This window comes from Muscardinus avellanarius, assembly GCF_963383645.1.
Source record: "Muscardinus avellanarius genome assembly, chromosome: 4".
Taxonomy (NCBI): Eukaryota; Metazoa; Chordata; class Mammalia; order Rodentia; family Gliridae; genus Muscardinus; species Muscardinus avellanarius.
The window spans coordinates 116,951,738-116,971,347 of NC_137789.1; the positions used below are offsets into that span (position 1 = coordinate 116,951,738).

Consider the following 19,610-nt stretch of genomic DNA (forward strand, 5'->3'; position numbering starts at 1 on the left):
TATGTCTTTATGGGAAACAAATTATATTTCTATTATTCAGTTAAGTTATGAATATCATTCATGACTCATGGGCATCTTATTATTATTATTATTTTTTTTTGCAGTACTGAGAATGGAACCCAGGCCATTCTACCTTCAAGCTACACCCCCAGCCCTATATTTTATTCTTTTTTGTGTGTGTGTGGATCTGGGGATGGAATACAAGAGCATTCGACCTCTGAGATACACCTCCTGCCCTTTTTTTTATTCTTTGAAACAGTGTCTCACTAAGTTGCAGAGGGCCTCACTAAGTAGCTGAGGCTGTCCATGAACCACAATCCTCTGGTCTCAGGCTCCTGAATGCTGGGATTACCAGCGTGCACCACCACGCCCGGCTTTTATTCTTTATTTTTGAAACAGGGTCTCACTGAGTTGCAAAGGGTCTAAGTAGCTGAAGCTGTCCTCAAACTGCAATCCTCCTGTCTCAGCCTCTCAAATGCTGGGATTACAATCGTGTGCCACCACGCCCAGCTCTTCATGGCCATTTTAGTGACATATACTAAATGTGTTACAATTAGCTCTGAGTTCATTAAGTAAATGTGTGGTCACTTCTGAGTTACTGATTTTACTCCTTAAAATGTTTCCTTTTCAAAATTTTGTCAGTATAAAATGCTTGTTTGAGCCTGGCGTGGTGGCACACGCTTGTAATCTCCGTGCTTGGGAGGTGAGATAGGAGGATCGACAGGGTCCGAAGCCAGCCTCAGCTACTTAGTGAGGCTTTCAGCAACTTAGTGAGACCCTGTTTCCAAATAAAATATAAAAAAGGTCTGGGAGTATAGCCCGGAGGTAGAAAGCCTCTGAGTTCCACCCCCAGTACCATTAAAAAAAAAAAAAATGCTTGTTTGTTTTAGGCGTTGCAATTCCATCTCAAGATATTCTCTATAGCACTCTGGGAAGTCTCATTAAACAAAGGAAGATTTATCACACTGGAGAAGGATACTTCATAGTGACTCCTCAGACTTACTTCATCACAAACACAACTGCCCAGGAAAACAAGAGAGTCCTGTCAGACGAAAGTCAACTGGTACCCACTTCTGTGACCTATCTGGTGAACATGGAAAGCTGTGCTGAGTCTCCCAAAGAGAACGCTGCTCCTCTTTCCCACTGTCAGTCTTGCCAGTGTTTTTCCAATGTATGCACTCAGGATTTTGAGGAACCACCCACTGCTGCAGAAGCAACTAGAAAAGGCCAGAAAGGTCTTGAGGAATTCACACCGCTTGTTCAGAATCAGGCAGTTTCAGCATCTGAGGAGAATCATACCCGTGACAACCCCAAATCTTCACCATATACAAAAGACAAAGAAAAAAGCAAGAAGTTTGGTTTCAGTCTTTTGTGGCGCAGCATGTCTAGAAAGGAGAAGCCAAAAACAGAGCACAGCAGTTTCTCTGCCCAGTTCCCACCTGAAGAATGGCCTGTCAGAGATGAAGATAACTTGGACAATATCCCCCGAGACGTTGAACATGAGATAATCAAGAGAATCAATCCCATTCTGACTGTTGACAACCTATTCAAACACACTGTTTTAATGCAAAAATATGAAGAACAGAAAAAGTATAACAGCCAGGGCACTTCCACCGACATGCTGACATCCAGGCTTAAGTATCCTCCCAAAGAGGGAGTTAAGAATAGGCAGGGCCGGGCTGCCAAGCCCCGCAGACGGGGTCGCTCTCATAGGCGTAGACACAAAGCTCGGAGCTGGGGCAGCGAGCTTCACCCAGGAAGTGTTAAACTGGAGAAGCACCCCAAGCTCCCTGTTCCCCAGGCCAGCCCCAGAATTAAAATCCCCAATGAGACTCAAGTTGAGAAACTGCTTGGTGAGACTCCAATAGTGCTGGATTCCCATTTGATTTACAAAAAGCAAATCAGTAATCCCTTCCAGGGTTTGTCTCTCCGAGGGAACCCAATAACCAAAGGCTACAACAAGCAGAAGACCAGTGATCTGAAACCCAATCGGACAGGACCAAAAGAAAAGCCTTTCCAAAAGTCAAGGTCTTCAGATTCCTCGAGAATCTTTGATGGTGAAACCCAGCAGTTGTGCACTGAACAGTGTCGTGTTAAATTGAAGGCACAGTCCACTCGGATGACTAAGTCTAGTGTCCAACCTGTCAGTGATGCCTTCAGAGATGGCCTCTTAAAGCATCCTCAATGTAGCATTTTGCAAAAGGACAGTCAATGCTGCTCCTTTAGGGAATGCACGCTGAGATCTGATGTGTATGGTGGAAAAAACAAGGCAAGCCATGAAGTGTGGAGGAAAAGTCATTCTCACTTTGACAAATTAGAGGAGGTCAAGGAAACACAGCTGCTGCCATCACAGGGTTCTTCTTCTTTGGACCTAACATCCTCTGTTGGTAGATTGGTAGATAAAACAATAAACCAGTTTCAAAACCTTGGCCTCTTGGATTGCCCAGTTGGTATGAACCCTTTGAGACAACCTGAGAGACAAGACAGAGACTCAGAAGAATTATTGAAAAAGGCATTTGTCCTAGAGAAGGAGATTGCAAGTCTAGAAAATGAAGGGCTTTCTGATGATGACCAGGCCTCATCTCATGAAGAAGTCGAGAATGATGATGGGGCTTGCAGTTCATTGTATCTAGAGGAGGATGACTTTTCTGAGAATGATGATATATGTCAAATGCTGCCTGGCCACGTTCAGTATTCCTGTATAGATGGAAGCAAATGGATTCGTTTAGGAAGACCACAGGTGACTGAGAGATCGCTACCTGAGTGTAACAGCAAAATGGATAGCCTTGAACCTCTGGTGCTTAAAAGAAATGACTGTTACAAGCCCACTGGGTTGCTGACAAATGCTAGTGAAAGCCAAAAACCAAATCTCTCTGCTGAAAACTATGGTCTAAATTCAGGAACCCAGTGTGATTTTAAGTATAAAGAACAACTGAGTGTTGCTAAATGTGTACAGGCCTCAGCACCTGCTGATGGACAGTTACTTGATTACTGTAGTGCAAGGAAACCCAATGCCGACGCTGAAATCCTACAAGACTCTTTTGGTGACACAGGGAAGAAACCAACTAGATGGAGTCAGAGTCTTCAAAATCAGGAAATGGAAAAACATGTCACCCAAAAGATAGAGCTTTTCACCTCTTCACATACAACAGTATTGGCACAGGATATCCAGCATGAACACAACCACTTGGAAGGAACAGAAAATCATAGCATGACTGGAGATAGTGGAATAGATTCTCCCCGGTAAGTACACGTAACATTGCTGTCCCACAGGAGTTATTAAAATCAAGAGTATATTGAGCTGCCTAGTGAGAGATTCCTGAATAAACTATAATGCTGATACAATTATATCAGCCCTTAGTGAATAAATTGCATAAAGTTTTGTGAGGTCCCATATAACAATAGAGCACCAATAAAAATTAAGAAATAAAAATAGCACCAGTAAAAATATTTTTTAAATAGAGTTTTTTTTTTTTTTCTTTTGCGCGGTACTGGGGCTTGAAACCAGGGACATCTACCTCCAAGTTATACACCCAGCCCAATTATTTATTTATTTATTTATTTAGCAATACTGAGAATGGAACCCAGGGACATTCTACCTCCAAGGGATACCCCCAGCCCTGTTTTTTATTTTTTATTCTTTATTTTGAAACAGGGTCTTACTAAGTTGTGGAGAACCTCACTAAGTAGCTGAGGCTGTCTGTGTACTGTGATCCTCTTGTCTTAGCCTCCCAAATGCTGGGATTACAAGTGTGTGCCACCATGCCCTGCTATTCTTTATTTTTTCTTGTGGTACTAGGGATGGAACCCATGGCTTTCTACCTCTGAGCTACTCCCCAACCCAGTTTTTATTCTTTATTTTGAAACGGTCTCACTGAGTTTTAAAGGGCCTCACTAATAGCTGAGGCTGTCCACGAACCTGGATCCTGTCTCAGCTTCCCAAATGCTGGGATTACAAGCGTGTGCCACCAGGCCTGGTTATTCTTTATTTTTTGAAACACGGTCTCACTAAGTTGCAGAGGCCTCACTAAGTAGCTGAGGCTGGCTGAAAACCTTTGCTCCTTCTGTCACAACCTCCTAGGTACTGAGATTACAAGCTTGTACCACCACTCCTGGCTAGAGTTCTTTCTTATTTTTGGTACTGGGTATCCAAATTTTACTGTTCTAGTACTAATATATTTTAATTAATTTTTTTTGTAAAACCGGGCATAGAATCCAGGGGCCATCTACCTCTGTGCCACACTCCCAGATCTAATTTATTTTTTATTTAGAAACAGGGTCTAAGTTGTGTAGAGCTATGTCACTAAGTAGCTGAGGCTGGCCACAAACCTGCCATCTTCCTGTCTCAGCCTCCCAAATACTGAGATTATGAGCTTGTGCCACCATGCCAGCTTGCCTTTCTTTCTTTCTTTCTTTCTTTCTTTCTTTCTTTCTTTCTTTCTTTCTTTCTTTCTTCTTTTGTTTTTCTTTTTCTTTCTTCCTTCCTCCCTTCCCTTCCTCTCCCTTCCTCCTTCCCTCTCTTTTCTTTTCTTTTCTTTTCTTTTCTTTTCTTTTCTTTTCTTTTCTTTTCTTTTCTTTCTTTTCTTTATAGTACTGGGGATTGAACCCAGAGGCATTCTAACTCTGAGCTACAATCCCAGCCCTATTTTGTTCTTTATTTTGAAACAGAGTCTCACTAAGTTGCAGAGGGCCTCAAAAAGTTATTGATGCTGGCTTCCAACCTGCAATCCTGCAGTCTCAGCCTCCCAAATATTGGAATTAAAATGTGCATCACCTTGCCGGGCATGGTGGCGCACGCTTGTAATCCCCGCGCTTGGGAGGCAGAGACAGGAGGATCGCGCAGGTTCGAAGCTAGCCGCGCGCTGGCTTAGGAGACCCTGTTTCCAAATAAAAATGTAAAAATAGGTCTGGGAGTGTAGCCCGGAGATAGAAGGGCTTCCAGGAACCCCAGTACCACCAAAAAAAAAAAAAAAAAAAAAAAAAATGTGCATCACCATGCCTGGCTATTTTTTAAATTTTATTTTTTCGAAGAACTGGAGATTAAACCCAGGGGCATTCTACCTCTGAGCTATACCCCCAGCCCAAATTTTTTTTTTTTTAATTTTGAAACAGGGTCTCACTAAGTTGCAGAGGGCCTCACTTAGTAGCTGAGGCTAGCCTTGAACCTTCAATCTTCCTGTGTCAGCCTATCAAGTACTGGAGTTAAAAGCATGCCTACTTTTTATTTTGAGACAGGATCTCACTAGGTTGATGATAAGTCTCACTACTTGCTAAGGTTGTCCTTGGACCTCCGCTTCTCCTATCTCAGCTTCCCAAGAACTAGGATGATAGGTATGTGCCACTTCTTGAGATATATGTTAATCAAATGAACAATTGATGGAGAGGAACAAGGTGTAAAAGGGGAAGTGTCAAAAGCAAAAGTCTGGAAGTATTGCTTAGTAGTAGAGGAACAAGTGCTTAGCATGCAATGAGGCACTGGGTTCTATCCCCAACACCAAAAAATGAAACAAACAACAAAACGAGTAATGTGACTTGTCTGAAGCAAGACATGTGTTAAAGGATATAGCTTATAACTCCTAGGAAAATAATACAATATGAAAAATAGTTGGCTTTTTCCTTTCTTAGTGACTTTTCGAAAATAAACTACATAGGTAGACAGACACTGACTACTTCAACTGTATAGCAGAAATTTTAGGAAACGTAGTTTCTCACTAGCATATACTTGATATTGGATTGGATAACAGATGTTCAGAAAATAAGAATTTTATTTTTTTGTGGTACTGGGGGTGGAACTCAGGGATTTTTCTACCTCCGGGCTATACTCCCAGACCTATTCTATACTTTATTTGGAAACAAGGTTTCACTAAGTTGTTGAGAGCTTCACTCAGTTGATGAGGCTGGATTCAAACCTGTGTGATCCTCCTGTCTCAGCCTCCCAAGCATTGGGATTACAAGCATGCACTACCATGCCTGGCCCAGAAAATAAGAATTTGAAAGCAGTTATCAGCCAGGCTTGGTGGCGCACACTTGTAATCCCAGTACTTGGGAGGCTGAGAAAGGGTCCCACTGAGTTGCAAAGAGCCTCACTAAGTAGCTGAGGCTGTCCTCAAACCTGGATCCTTCTGTCTCAGCCAAATGCTGGGATTACCTAAACGCTGGGATTATAAGCATGTGCCACCACGCCCAGCTGTAAATAGATTTTTATATTTATCATTTTTTCCAGTACTGGGATTGAGCCCAGGAGCATTCTACCTCCACGTTACACCCCCAGCCCTCTTTTTCATTCTTCATTTTGAAATAGGGTCTCATTAAGTTGGAGAGGGCTCACTAAGTAGCTGAGGCCTCTCTCAGCCTCCCACATACTGGGATTACAAGCATGCACCACCATGCCCTGCTAAATTTTTAAAGGTTGACTTATTCGTAAGTATACCTCAGTATTAGTTATGTACTGCTTCAGGGTAACAAATAAAAATATAATGCCTTGATTAGAATTACAAGTCCTTAAGCCGGGTGTGGTGGCGCACGCTTGTAATCCCAGCATTCGGGAGGCTGAGACTGGAGGATTGCAGTTCGCGGACAGCCTCAGCTGCTTAGTGAGGCCCTCTGTAACTTAGTGAGACCTGGTTTCAAAATAAAGAATAAAAAATAGGGCAGGAGGTGTAGCTCGGAGGTCGAATGCCCCTGGGTTCTACCCCCAGACACACACACACACAAAAAAGAAAGAATTACAAGTCCTTTTGAAAGCGATAATACTTTATTTTTAACATCTTTAGGACACAGAGCCTGGCATTTAATAATTCAGCCATTTTGGATGGACTCAAAAAAAGACAGAATTTTCTGCAGAACTTTGAAGGCACAAAGAAAAATCAAACACTTACATCCAATTCCTTACTACAACTAACTCCAGTCATAAATGTTTAATTTTCTTTTGGAAGTGATACAGAAAAGTTCTTCAATCAAGAGGAATCCTCCAATCAAGTGAATACTAAAAAATTCTCTAAGGCCAAGCAGACAAGAATATGTTATTAACCTCATTACATATTTTGTTCTAACTACTGCTTTATTCTTTTGATATTTTAAAGCAGGCTTTATTGTACTTTACTAGAAACTTATTGGGATTATATAGACTGCAATAAAAATATGGAATTGTTGGTTCCTTTTCCCATTAAATGTCATTAACTTTTTCATTCATTAGTTTCTCAAATGTGTAGGATGCTAATTTACTACCCAGTAGCAAGCTTCTTTACCTAAACTGTGTTCTTTTATTGTGTGTGTGGTGCTGGGAATTGAACCCAAGGGCATTCTACCTCTGAGCTGCGACACCCCAAGCCCAATTTTTATTCATTATTTTGAAACAGGGTCTGTTTACAAGTGTGCACCACCATGCCCAGCTTTACCTACTCTATGTTCTTAAGTGGATCTTACCACAAAATGCAGAAAACTTGTGTGTGTGTGTGTGTGTGTGTAAGAAATTATCCCAGCCAGCCCTATTTTTATTTTATTTTACAGTACTGGTATTGAACCCAGGAGCATTCTACCTCCAGAGCTATTCTCACAGACTTATTCTTTATTTTGAAATAGTCTCACCAAGTTGCAGAGGCATCACTAAGTTGCCGAGGCTGGCCTCGAATCTTCGATCCTCCTGTCTCAGCCCCTAAAGTACTGGGATTACAAAGTTTGCCACCACACCTGGCAGCTGTATAGTTTTGTTTGTTTGTTTGTTTGTTTGTGGGTACTGAGGATGGAATTCAGGGGCCTTCTACCTCCAGGCTACACTACCAGACCTTTTTTTATATTTTTATTTGGAAACAGGGTCTCTTAATCCAGCAAGGCTGGCTTTGAACCTGCGTGATCCTCCTGTCTCCGCCTCCCAAGTGTGGGGATTACAAGTGTGCCCCACCAAGCCCGGCCTCAGCCTCCCAAATACTGGGATTACAAGCATGCACCACCACGCCCAGCTTCCTTTTTTTAAGTTTTGAAACAGGTTCTCTTGCCAAGTTGCTGAGGCTGGTCTTGTATTTGTGATCCTCCTGTCTCAGCCTTCTAAGTATTGAGATTACAGGCGTGCTCCACCATGCACAGCTTTTTTTTTTTTTTTTTTAAATCTTGAAATGGAGTTTTGCTAAGTTTCCCAGGCTGGCTTCAAACTTGCAATTCTCCTTCCTCAGCCTCTCATGTTGCTGGGATTACAGGTGTGTGCCACTACGTCTAGCAAGGGGATGTTATTCCTAAGAGGTTTCTGAGTACTATGAAAGCCATAGATTTCAAAGGTGATTGAAGAGTTGGAGGGAGCCCCTTCCCAGCTTTCACCTCCCGATATGAAGGTCAGAGTGAAGGCCAGTCCTGGGGAGCCGTGTGCAGGTCCTGTGGAAGGCCCGAAGAGGGAGGTCAGGTTGACTGCTGTGTCACAGCGGCACGGCCGCTTCCTCCTGACTGCTGGTTTTCAGCAGCCCTTGCCAGCCTGCCATGTCATTCCAAGAGTAGCTATGGTGCCAGTGGACATGGGAAACCCCTGCTCAAAGTACCGACGGGCAATCTGGCATAGAAAAGCCTTGTGGGAAAGGTAGAGTGGAAGCATTGTTTTAAGGGGCCTTAGAGCATGGAATTAGCACCATAGAATGGAATTTAGGAGAAATATTTCAGCTATGAATGATGTACTTCCTACTAGACAAAGCTATCTGAAGGTGAAGTGGGTGGCTTTTACAGAGGGCACTCGGAGCGCTGTCTCTGCTGCTGTATTGCGGAGGCTTTTTTCTTTTCCCTTTCTTTCTTCCTTTCTTTCTTTCTTTCTTTCTTTCTTTCTTTCTTTCTTTCTTTCTTTCTTTCTTTCTTTCTTTCTTTCTTTCTTTCTTTCTTCTTTCTTTCTTTTTGCTGCTGAGAGGTTGAACCCGGGGATATTCTACCTCTGAGCTCTACCTGCAGCCCTATTTTATTTTTTATTTGGGAACAAGGTCTCACTAAGTTTCAGAGGGCCTAAGTTGCTGAGACTGGCCTTAAACTTGGATCCTCCTGTGTCCTGACTCAACCTTCCAGGTACTGCGATTACAGGTGTATGCCACCATCCCTCGCTAGAGTTGTTCTCTTTTTGTGGCACTGGAGATTTAATCTAGAAGCATTCTACCTCTGAGCTACACCCCAGCTCTATTTTATTTTTATTTGGAAACAGGATCTCACTACTTGCTGAGGCTGTCCTTAAACCTGCAATCCTCCTGTCTCAGCCTTCCAAGTACTGGTATTACAGTGTGCGCCACCATGCCCAGCTGGCTTTTTTTTTTTTTTTTTTTTTTTGTGGTACTGAAAGAGACTGAACCCAGGGGCATTCCAATCCTAAGCTATATCCCCAGCCCTTTTTATTTTTTATTTTGAGGCAAGGCCTTGCTAAGTTGTCCATGTACGCCTTGAATTTGCCATCCCCCTGCCTTAGCATCCCTACTCGCTGGATCTCAGCGTGTACCAGTGCTCCCACTGTACAAAGGCTTTTTCACTATTTTGCTTAACTGAATGGTGAAATTGGATAATTTTGGAAAAAAACTCTTCCAAGTTTAAAGTTTCATGTTTATAAAATTCAGTAAGAATCATTTAATATTGAACTCATATACTGAGTATTGCTCCCAGTTCTCCGATTCTGCATCGTATCGCCAACAATGTGTTCCAGCTTTGACTTTTTGGACTGAGCAAGGTTCTTACAGAGAAGAATCCAAAGCCTTTTGAGGCTCTAGCCACATGTAGGTACTAATGATACCTGTCTAATTATGCCACTGGGTGTATTATGACACTAATTTAGATCTGTTAAGAAACCAATAAGCGCCGGGCGTGGTGGCACACGCTTGTAATCACAGTGCTTGGGAGGCGGAGACAGGAGGATCTGTAGGTTCGAAACCAGCCTCGCTGGCTTAAGAGACCCTGTTTCCAAATAAAAATATAAAAAAGATCTGGGAGTATAGCCCGGAGGTAGAAGGGCTTCCAGGAACCCCAGTACCACCAAAAAAAATATAAAAAAAGCTTTTGCTTTTCCTACAACATTCATCATATAATTGCAGATATTAAAGCAAGATGGGAATATGTCCTATTAAATTGTTTTGTATTTATTATCTAAAATAGATGATCTAAGCCGGGCATGGTGGCACATGCTTGTAATCCCAGCATTTGGAAGTCTGAGACCGGAGGATTGCGGTTTGCGGACAGCCTCAGCTGCTTAGTGAGGCCCTCTGCAACTCAGTGAGACCTGGTTTCAAAATAAAGAATAAAAAATAGGGTAGGGGGTGTAGCTCGGAGGTCAAATGCCCCTGGGTTCCATCCCCAGACCCGCAAAAAAATTTTTTTTCAAAAATTTAAAATAGATGATCTACATTTTTTCCAGTAATAATTTTTGTATATGGAAACTTTTAGTTTTGTTTTGGTACTGGGGAACTGAACCCAGGGGCACTCTACCTCTGAGCTACACCCTCAGCCCTATTTTACATGTATTTGTTTGTTTATTTATACTGATGATTGTATCCAGGAGCATTCTACCTCTGAGCTACATCCCCAGCCCTATTTTTTTAATTTTTATTTTGTGACAGGGTCTCTACATTGATGAGAGTTCCATTACTTGCTGAGACTGTCCTCAATCCTGGAATCCTTTGTCTAAGCCTCCCAAGTACTAGGATTACAAGTATGCTTTATCATGCCTGGTGGCCTACTTTTATTTTGAAACAGGGCCTCACTAGGTTGATAAGAGTCTCACTACTTGCTGAGGCTGTCCTTGAACCTGAAACCCTCCTGTTTCAGCCTCCCAGGTATTGGGATTACAGGCATGTGTGGGATTACAGGCATGAGGTTCAAAGCCAACTTCAGCAACCTAGTGAGACTGTGTTTCAAAATTAAAAAAAAAAAAAGAGCTGAAGGTGTAGGTTGGAGGTAGAATGTCCCTATGTTCAAGTTGTGTGTGTGTGTGTGTGTGTGTGTGTGTGTGTGTGTGTGTGTACTGGGGATTAAACCCAGGGGCATTCCAAGCTATACTGCCAGCCCTATTTTTTTTTTAATTATTTATTTTGAAACAGGGTTTCACTGAGTTGCAGAGGGCTTCACTAAGTAGTAGCTGAGCCTATCTGTGAACCATACTCCTCCTGTCGCAGCCTCCCAAATGCTGGGATTTCAAAAGTGCGCCACCACGCCTAGCTTCTTCTGTGTGTGTGTGGTCCTGGAGCTGGAACCCAGGGGCCTTCTACGAACTCTGGCATATATTCCCAGACCTATTTTATATTTAATTTGGAAACAGCGTCTCACTAAGTTACTCTCTCACTAAATAGGTGAGGCTGGCTTCGAACCTGTGCGATCCTGTAATCCTCCTGTCTCAGCCTCTCAAGCGCTGGGATTACGAGCGTGTGCCACCACGCCTGGCTCCTCTCTCCCTTTTTAATTCTTTTTTCTTTTTTCTTTTTCTTTTTCTTTTTTCTGGTACTGGGGATTGAACTCAGGAGCATTCTACCTCTGAGCTATACCCCCATCCCTATTTTTACTCTTTCTTTTGAAACAGGGACACACACACTAAGTTTCAGAGGGCCTCACTAAGTATCTGAGGCTAGCCTTGAACCTGTCTCAGCCTCCCAAGTACTGGGATTACAAGTGTATGTCATCAAACTTGGCTTCCCTCTCTTACTTTTTTTTTGTTTTTTGGTGGTATTGGGGTTCCTGGAAACCCTTCTACCTCCGGGCTACACTCCCAGACCTATTTTATTATATTTTTTTATTTGGAAACAGGGTCTCTTAAACTAGAGTCACTGGCTTTGAAGGCGCGGGGATTACAAGCATGTCAGGCCCTCTCTTATTTTTGAAACAAAATTTTCCCTCTATCTGAAGCAGCTTCAAAACGTTTTTTGGATAATGGTGCCCTCTTGTGTTGTAAATCATATAACATTGATAGAATCCTTTGTATAGTTTGATTCAAAACATTTAAGTAATTGATTAACAGTGAGACCACTTAAGAGTATTTTTTTGTGGTGCTGGGGTTGAACCCAGGGGCATTCTACCTCTGAGCTACACCCCCAGCCTTATTATTATTATTATTATTATTATTATTATTATTATTATTTTGTTCTTTATTTTGAAACTGAGTCTCACTGAGTTGCAAAGGGCATAAGTAGCTGAGGCTGTACTCGAACCGCGATCCTCCTCAGTGTCCCAGTACTGGGATTACAAGTGTGTGTCACCACACCTGTCTTTTATTTTATTATTATTATTATTTTATTTTTATTTTTATTTTTTTTGGTGTTACTGGGGTTCCTGGAAGCCCTTCTACCTCTGGGCTACACTCCAAGACCTATTTTATTTTTGGAAACAGGGTCTCCTAAACCAGCACAGCTGGCTTCGAACCTGCTCGATCCTCCTGTCTCCACCTCCCAAGCGCGGGGATTACAAGCGTGCGACACCACGCCCGGCCACCTGGCTTTATTCTAACAACACATTTGCTTTTGGTACTAGGGATTGAACCCAGGAGCATTCTACCTCCAATCTACCCACCCCTTCCCCTACCAAGTTCTATATATTTTATTTTTTGCGGGTCTGGAGATGGAACCCAGGGGCATTCGACCTCCGAGCTACACCTTCTGCCCTATTTTTATTCTTTATTTTGAAACCGGATCTCACTGAGTTGCAGAGGGCCTCACTAAGCAGCTGAGGCTGTCCCGAACCACGATCCTCCAGTCTCAGCCTCCCAAATACTGGGATTACAAGTGTACGCCACCACACCTGGCTTATATATTTTATTTTGAAACAGGGTCTCACAAAGTTTCTGTGGGTCTCCCTAAGTGGCTGAGGCAGTCTTTGACCCTGTAATTCTCCTATCTCTGCCTTATAAGTACTGGGATCACAGGTGTGTGTGCCAGTCTTTTTTTTCCTCTTTTTTTTCTTTTTCTTATTTGCTACTGTGTATTAAATCCAGAGGCAGTCTATCTCTGAGCTACACCTCCAGCTCGATTTTATTTTTATTTTGAATTAGGGTCTTGCTTGGTTAATGAGAGCCTCATTAATTGTTGTTGCTGTCCTCGAACCTGAGATCCTTCTGTCTCAGCCTCCCAAAACTGGGATGTGTGTGTGGGGGGGGGGTACTGAGGATGGATCCCAGGGGCATTCTACCTCTGGGCTACACCTTCAGCCCTATTTTTTTTTTTATTCTTTATTTTGAAACAGGGTCTCACTGAGTTGCAAAGGGCCTATGTAGCTGAGGCTGTCCGCAATCCCAAATCCTTCTGTCTCAGCCTCCCAAATGCTGGGATTACAAGTGTGCGCCATCAGGCCTGGCTGCAAAATGCTATATATCATGGCACTTTTTCTTTTCTTTCTTTTTTTTTTTTTTTGTGGTACTGGGGGTGGAATCCAGAGACTTTCTACCTCCGAGCTGTACTCCCAGACCTATTTTATATTTTATTTGAAAACAGGGTCTCACTAAGTTTCTGAGAGTCTCACTAAGTAGCTGAGGCTGGCTTTGAACCTGTGTGATCTTCCTGTCTCAGCCTCCCCAAGCACGGGGATTACAAGCGTGTGCAACCACACCCGGCTGGCACTTTTTAATTCTAACCCTAATCAAAAATTAAAATTTAGAGCCGGGTGTTAAGTAATTATTAATATTTAATAAAAATATTAAAATTTAGCCCTTTAGGTTTGTTTATTTTTTATGATATTGGGAATATAACTAAGGGTCTTGTGCATGCTAAGCAAATTTTCTACCACTGAGGCAAATCCCCAGCCTTAGCCATATAGAGTTTTTTTTTTTTGCAGTACTGAGGATTGAATCCAGGAGCTTTCTACCTCCCAGCCACACCCCTAGCCCTATTTTTATTCTTTACTTTGAAACAGGGTCTTGCTAAATTGCGAAGGGCCTCACCAAGTAGCTGAGGCTGGCTATGAACCTTTAATCCTCCTGTCTCAGCCTCCCACGTAGTGGGATTGCAAGCATGTGCCACCATGCTCAGAAGCTATATAGTTTTGAAAATAAAGTGAGGTTAAATTTAGAATTATATTGTTTTGGATATTAAAGACCACATTTTAAAAAACAAATTAAGGTCAAAGACAACACACACACACACACACACACACACACACACACACACACAGAAACTTGGAACAAGAGTTGTAGATGTTAACACTCAACTCAATTTTTTGTTGTTGTTTGAGGTACCAGAGATGGAACCCAGAGGCATTGGACCTCCTCGCTACACCCCCAGCCCTATTTTTTATTCTTTATTTTGAAATAGGGTCTCACTGAGTTTCAAAGGGCCTCACAAAGTAGCTGAAGCTGTATGCAAACCATGATCCTCCTGTCTCAGCCTCCCAAATGCTGGGATTACAATCGTGTGCCACTATGCCCGGCTCTCAAATCAATTTTTTTGGGGGGGTTGGTACTGTGGATTGAACCTGAGGCATTTTCTAAGTTACATTTCCAACCCTTTTATTTCTTGTTCTGGAACAGGGTCTTGCTAGGTTGCTTAGAGTCTTGCTATGTTGCTGAGGCTGTCCTTGAACTTGTGATCCTCTTGTTTTAGCCTCTCAAGTACTGGGACTACAGGCATGCCCCACCATGTCTAGCTCACCTCATACTTTTGCAAAAGAAATCAATGACTCTGGTAAAATACATGGAAAAATAAAATTATATTTTGGAGCTGGGTGCTATGTCTATAGTTCCAGCTACTAGGGAGGTTCAAGAAGGATTTGCTTGAGTTTAGGAGTTCAGGATTATATACAGATATTTTTTTGGTATTGGGAATTTAACCCATGGACATTCTAACTTTGAACTTCACCTCCAGCCCTTTTTATTTTAATTTTTTTATTGGTACATTGTAGTCATACATCTTAATGGAGTACAAGATGGTAGAGGCATACACGTGCACGTTATTCATTTGGCCCTTCCCCAATTCCCACCCCATTCCTTCGCCCCCCCCCTTCTCATGTTTGGCTTACTGATTGACTTTATGAATGCACATCATGTACATTAGGGAATTTCTCTCTTCCCCCTCTCATCCCCCTGTTAGGTCACCTTATTTGCTCATCTATGGTTTCTCCTTGTCTAGAATTCTTCCTATGATCCTTTTCCTCCTTAGCTTCCACATGTTAGGGAAAACATCTGACTTTGCACTTTTTGTGACTGACTAATCTCATTTAGCATAATGTTTTCCAGTTCCATCCATTTCCCCACAAATGACATACTTTTGTTTTTCTTTATGGCTGAGTAAAATTACCTCCAGCCCTTTTAATTGCTAAGCTGCTGAGGCTGGCCTTGAATCTGTGATCCTCCTATCTCAAACTCTCAGGATTATATTTTGAATTACTATGAAATTTAATTATTCATCCATAGTATGCCTCCGCTTTTTTCCAAATCTCATCAGACACAAATCTTTTGAGATTTTTCAAATGGAAAAAACAGTTCTCCATTTCCATGCTTAATGGTTGAGGCAAGAGATTATCCATTGAGAACATGTATGATTCGACATCCAAATAATTTCCAGCTAAGCCACTCCGCGGTAGTTACCGATGTGTAGTATTAATGTTACTACCCTTTCTACCGGGCACAGATAGTGGTCCGAGAATTGAGTCGATTAGAGATTACAAACGGTTTTTGGAGTTTTGTGACAGGTTATTTTTAGAAAATACTATTAGTTTCTTGAACACAGCGTAGAACAATATAGTCTTCCTTTTTCAGACCTGCTGTTACGAGCTCTGATATACAAGTGCATGTCAAGAATAGTCCTGAGGAGCTAAAACTTCATCTGTGTGTGTCTTTTTTTTTTTTTTTTTTTTTTTTAGTACTGGAGATTGAATGCAGGGGCATTCTCTCCAAGGGACACCTTCAGCCCTATTTTTTATTTTGAGATAGGGTCTCACCAAGTTGCAGAGGGCCTAAGTAGCCAAGGCTGGCTATGAACCTGCAATCCTCTGTCTCAGCCTCCCAAACAGTGGGATTAGGAGCGTGTGCCACCATGCCTGGCTCAGATGTTAATATGTGGTTTAAGGTCTTTTCAAAAAAAAAGAGTGTAGCTTGGAGGTAGAATGTCTCTGGGTTCAATCTGCAGTAACCCCTCCCCCTGCACACTAAAAAAAAAAAAGATTAACGTTTATTCCTCTCGTGTGTGTGTGTGTGTGTGTGTGTGTGTGTGTGACATTCTCAGCCATATCTACTCCATGTTACGATGCACATCATTATGCTCTGCTGTAGGGCTACAGACATCACCACAGTAGAAATGGGAATAAGTGTGACAGAATGGGACAAAAGGATTTAGAAGGGTACAGATCTAGAAGATGTTTCTCATAACCTAGGGAGAAACATGCATTTATCTGTTACTAGTAACGGAACACTACTTGTGTTATTAGTATTGAATTCATAACTTTTATAAACACACAGCCCTTGACTTCAGGCCAATCCAAAAGGCCTGAAGCAATCACTTATTTAAATTTACCATTCCAGTTACTCAGGACCAATTCCAAATTTCACACGTAGCAATTTGTAATTTTGCTGATGTAGAAGTTGCAAAACTGGTATGCAGACATTGTCAAGAGGTTTTTAAGTGCCCTTGTCTGTCAGCTTGGTTTCTTGCTCTCTGGAGTACAGAAACTGAGTAGATGGAAATGGCTCTGAAAGCAAGCCAGCGCTAGTGATGTAACTTTTAGTTTTGTATAAGGTAATTGAGGGGTAACCCAGTTAATCAGTAAAACCAAATATGTTTATTCATTGCAAGTATATAATCTGTCAAAGACATTTAGGCTCGCTTTCTCTCTAGCAGGAACTGCTTAGTATCTTTGGGGTTTTCGTATTCATATGGTTTCTTGGGAGAATCTTCCTCCAAACGTTTTGTAAACTCCAAGCTTTCAGATTGGCATCGCAGAGAAAGCACTGATCTTGGATAAATTCTCCAGTCCAGGCTGTGCCACTAACAGGTGACACAATTAAGTTACGTTCTCGGGTGCGCTTAGTTTCCTCTCTGTAAAATGATAAAATAGAGCAAGGCCCAAACCCGCAACTGGACCTCCGACTTCAGGACCTCAGGCCCATCTGGCCCCGCAGACCCCAGGAAGCCCCTCGGCGCGAACGCCACGCCCCTCCCCGCGCGCGCAGACGTTGGACGTTAACGCCTCCCCCGCGATGGGCGAATGGCGCCGCGGCGCGTGGCGCTCCCCACCCACACAGGCGCCGGGCTGCCCACGAGCCTGCTGGCCGCGAGCTTCGGCGCGGGGTCGCCGCGGTTAAGGGGCATCGCAGCCCCAGCAGTGCATGCTGGGAAGCCCCGAAGAGCCTCTGGAGTGCAGCGGAGAACCGTTCGGAGCGGGGGAGGGGGAGAGGAGAACCATTTATGCTAATCAGCGAACTCGTCCTTTGTGGCGATTGGCCAGGCCTGTCTGCTAGAAGCCAATCACTTCACAACAAGGGTGGGCCTGTGCAGGCCTCTCACACACATTGGCGGGGAGGTTGCGGCGGATGGGATGATCTTATGTCGAGGGTATCCGGGATTATTTTCCCTCGCCGTGCGGTGCGTGTCCAGGAAGTGACGCACGCCCCGGGCCGGGCGGCCGCCCTGCCCCCGCTTCCTTTCACGCCGTCGCTGCCCGCTAGGTGGTCGTGGCCGCCGTGCCCGGAGGGAGGTGGTGGCGGCCAGTAATGCCTGGGAAACTCCTCTGGGGGGACATTATGGAGCTGGAGGCACCCTTGGAAGAGTCGGAGAACCAGAAGAAGGAGAGGCAAAAGGTGCGCTGAGGATGGGCCGCGCCTCCTCTGGGCTGCGCCGGCCAGGGCGGGGAGGGCATCTGTCCCTGACGATGGCCTGTCGGGACGGCCGGAGCATCCGTGGGCCTCCGGTCGCGCCGCCCTCGGCCCTCGGAGGTCGCTCTGGGACCGTTCTCACCGCCGCGCTCCCGACCCTGGGCTTTGGCCTGGTCTCCGGTGGCCCTTCAGCCCTTCCCGCTAGAGATGGGCAGACCCAGAGCCCCATCTCCGCGGAGTCTGCTTCTCTCCGTTTCCTCAAGCCGCGGAGCCTGTCATTTGGTTCTCCTGGGCACTCTTAGAAGATGATTAAGAAAAATGATTGTCTAGAATACGTTTTGCATCTCCCGTCACCCTCTTCCCTGAAAGAATCTTGGGGAACGTGATTTTAGGTCGATGATTAGTTTATAGAGGTGTAAGGAATATTGTCAAAGTCAGCGTTGCCAGGATTTGACTGTGGTGGAGATCGTGTGGGTTGTATTATTAATGGCCCTTATTGTCAGTATTTTTATTCAATCCACAGGTATTTTTTGAGCCTAATTTGTACCACACTCTTTGCTGAGTACCAAGGAGTTTAAACTAGTTAAATATGAGAAATAGTTCCTGTCCTGGAGGAGTTGTAGAGACACCCCCTACCCCCATCCAAAAAAGAAAAAAAAAAAAATCCCTAGACAATAGAGGATCACAAGGTGCTGAAAAATGGACAGGTAAAGTTTTTTACTGGAGACATTTGACCAAGGGGGGAAAAATAGTAGCAGTATTAGAAGAATGACATCCAACAAAATAAGGTTTATTCAGTATAATGCTAGAGGGCTGAAAGTACCCCTCCAACTTACCAGTAAAATACACTTGCCATTTCAGCCAACCAGTTTTTATTTTTATTGTGGTAAAATATACAAACCTAAAATTTACATTGCAAGCCAGGGTCTGTGGCACAGGATGGTAATCCCAGTACTTGGGAGGCTAAGATAAAAGGATTACAAATTTGAGGCCAGTCTTGGCAACTTCTTGAGACTCTGTTTCAAAATAAAAAGGGATGGGGATGTAGTTCTGAGATGGGTTCAATCCCTATTCACACACACACACACACACACACACACACACACACAAATACACTCAAATTTACTTTTTAATCATTTTTAAGTGTATAGTTTTGTGGAATTAGGTACATTCACATTGTTTTGCATTGATCACCACCATGCTTCTCGAGAATGTCTTCATCTTCCCAAACTGGGACTCTGCTCATTAAACACCAACTTCCCATTTCTCTCTTCCCAGCCTCAGCAGATTGTAAATAGAAGCCCTAGGCAGTTATTCTAATTCTCCTCTTGAGATGTTTGTTTTTCCTTCTACATCCAAATACTGTGTCAAGGTCTAGTTTATAACTTTTCTGACCACCCCAGTGTTCAGTAATATTCCCCTTTGAAGTCTTGTGTGTGTCCTTGAAAAGTTAGTTCTTTTTTTTCTGTGTACCTTCCCTAAATATTTCTCAAAGATTCCTGAAGCAAGTGACTGAACTTTGTTACATTTCACTGTATTCTTGTAAGTTGGTAGCTTTCACTTTGTAAGGTTCTCCAGATACTTGTTGGTTGTCCTTTATGAAGATTAACTAAAGGAAATGGATCGAAATACCAACTAATAGAAATGAGAGTATTAGGCTGGGTCAGGCATTGAGAGGAAGGTAACTTTGGCTTGGATACGTTGAGATATAAGTTCTTAGAATTGGAATGTAGGCAAGGAAGAGAATTTAGAATTGTGTGTTGAAACCATGAAAATTACATGAAAGTGTACACACAGAACAGAGGCTCAGGGGGCATCCACTGGAGGGGGAGGGAGAGCAGCCATTTGAGGAGATGTGATAGAAGTAAGAGGATAAGAAGGG

At 43.2% G+C, this 19,610-nt stretch overlaps 2 protein-coding genes across 2 annotated transcripts in view; both read left to right on the forward strand.

Moving 5' to 3' along the window:
- STOX1 (storkhead box 1) overlaps positions 1 to 6,921 on the forward strand; it is a gene marked incomplete at both ends in the record, with an annotated part of 50,302 nt that extends 43,381 nt beyond the window's left edge. The window contains 2 exons of the mRNA XM_080693777.1: positions 891 to 3,243; positions 6,774 to 6,921. Coding sequence (XP_080549903.1) covers positions 891 to 3,243; positions 6,774 to 6,921 — 2,501 coding nt within the window. The remainder of the gene's footprint in view (positions 1 to 890; positions 3,244 to 6,773) is intronic.
- A 10,705-nt stretch (positions 6,922 to 17,626) lies between these two features.
- Positions 17,627 to 19,610, forward strand: part of DDX50 (DExD-box helicase 50) — a gene marked incomplete at its 5' end in the record, with an annotated part of 48,192 nt that continues 46,208 nt past the window's right edge. Inside the window, one exon of the mRNA XM_080693778.1 lies at positions 17,627 to 17,713. Coding sequence (XP_080549904.1) covers positions 17,627 to 17,713 — 87 coding nt within the window. The remainder of the gene's footprint in view (positions 17,714 to 19,610) is intronic.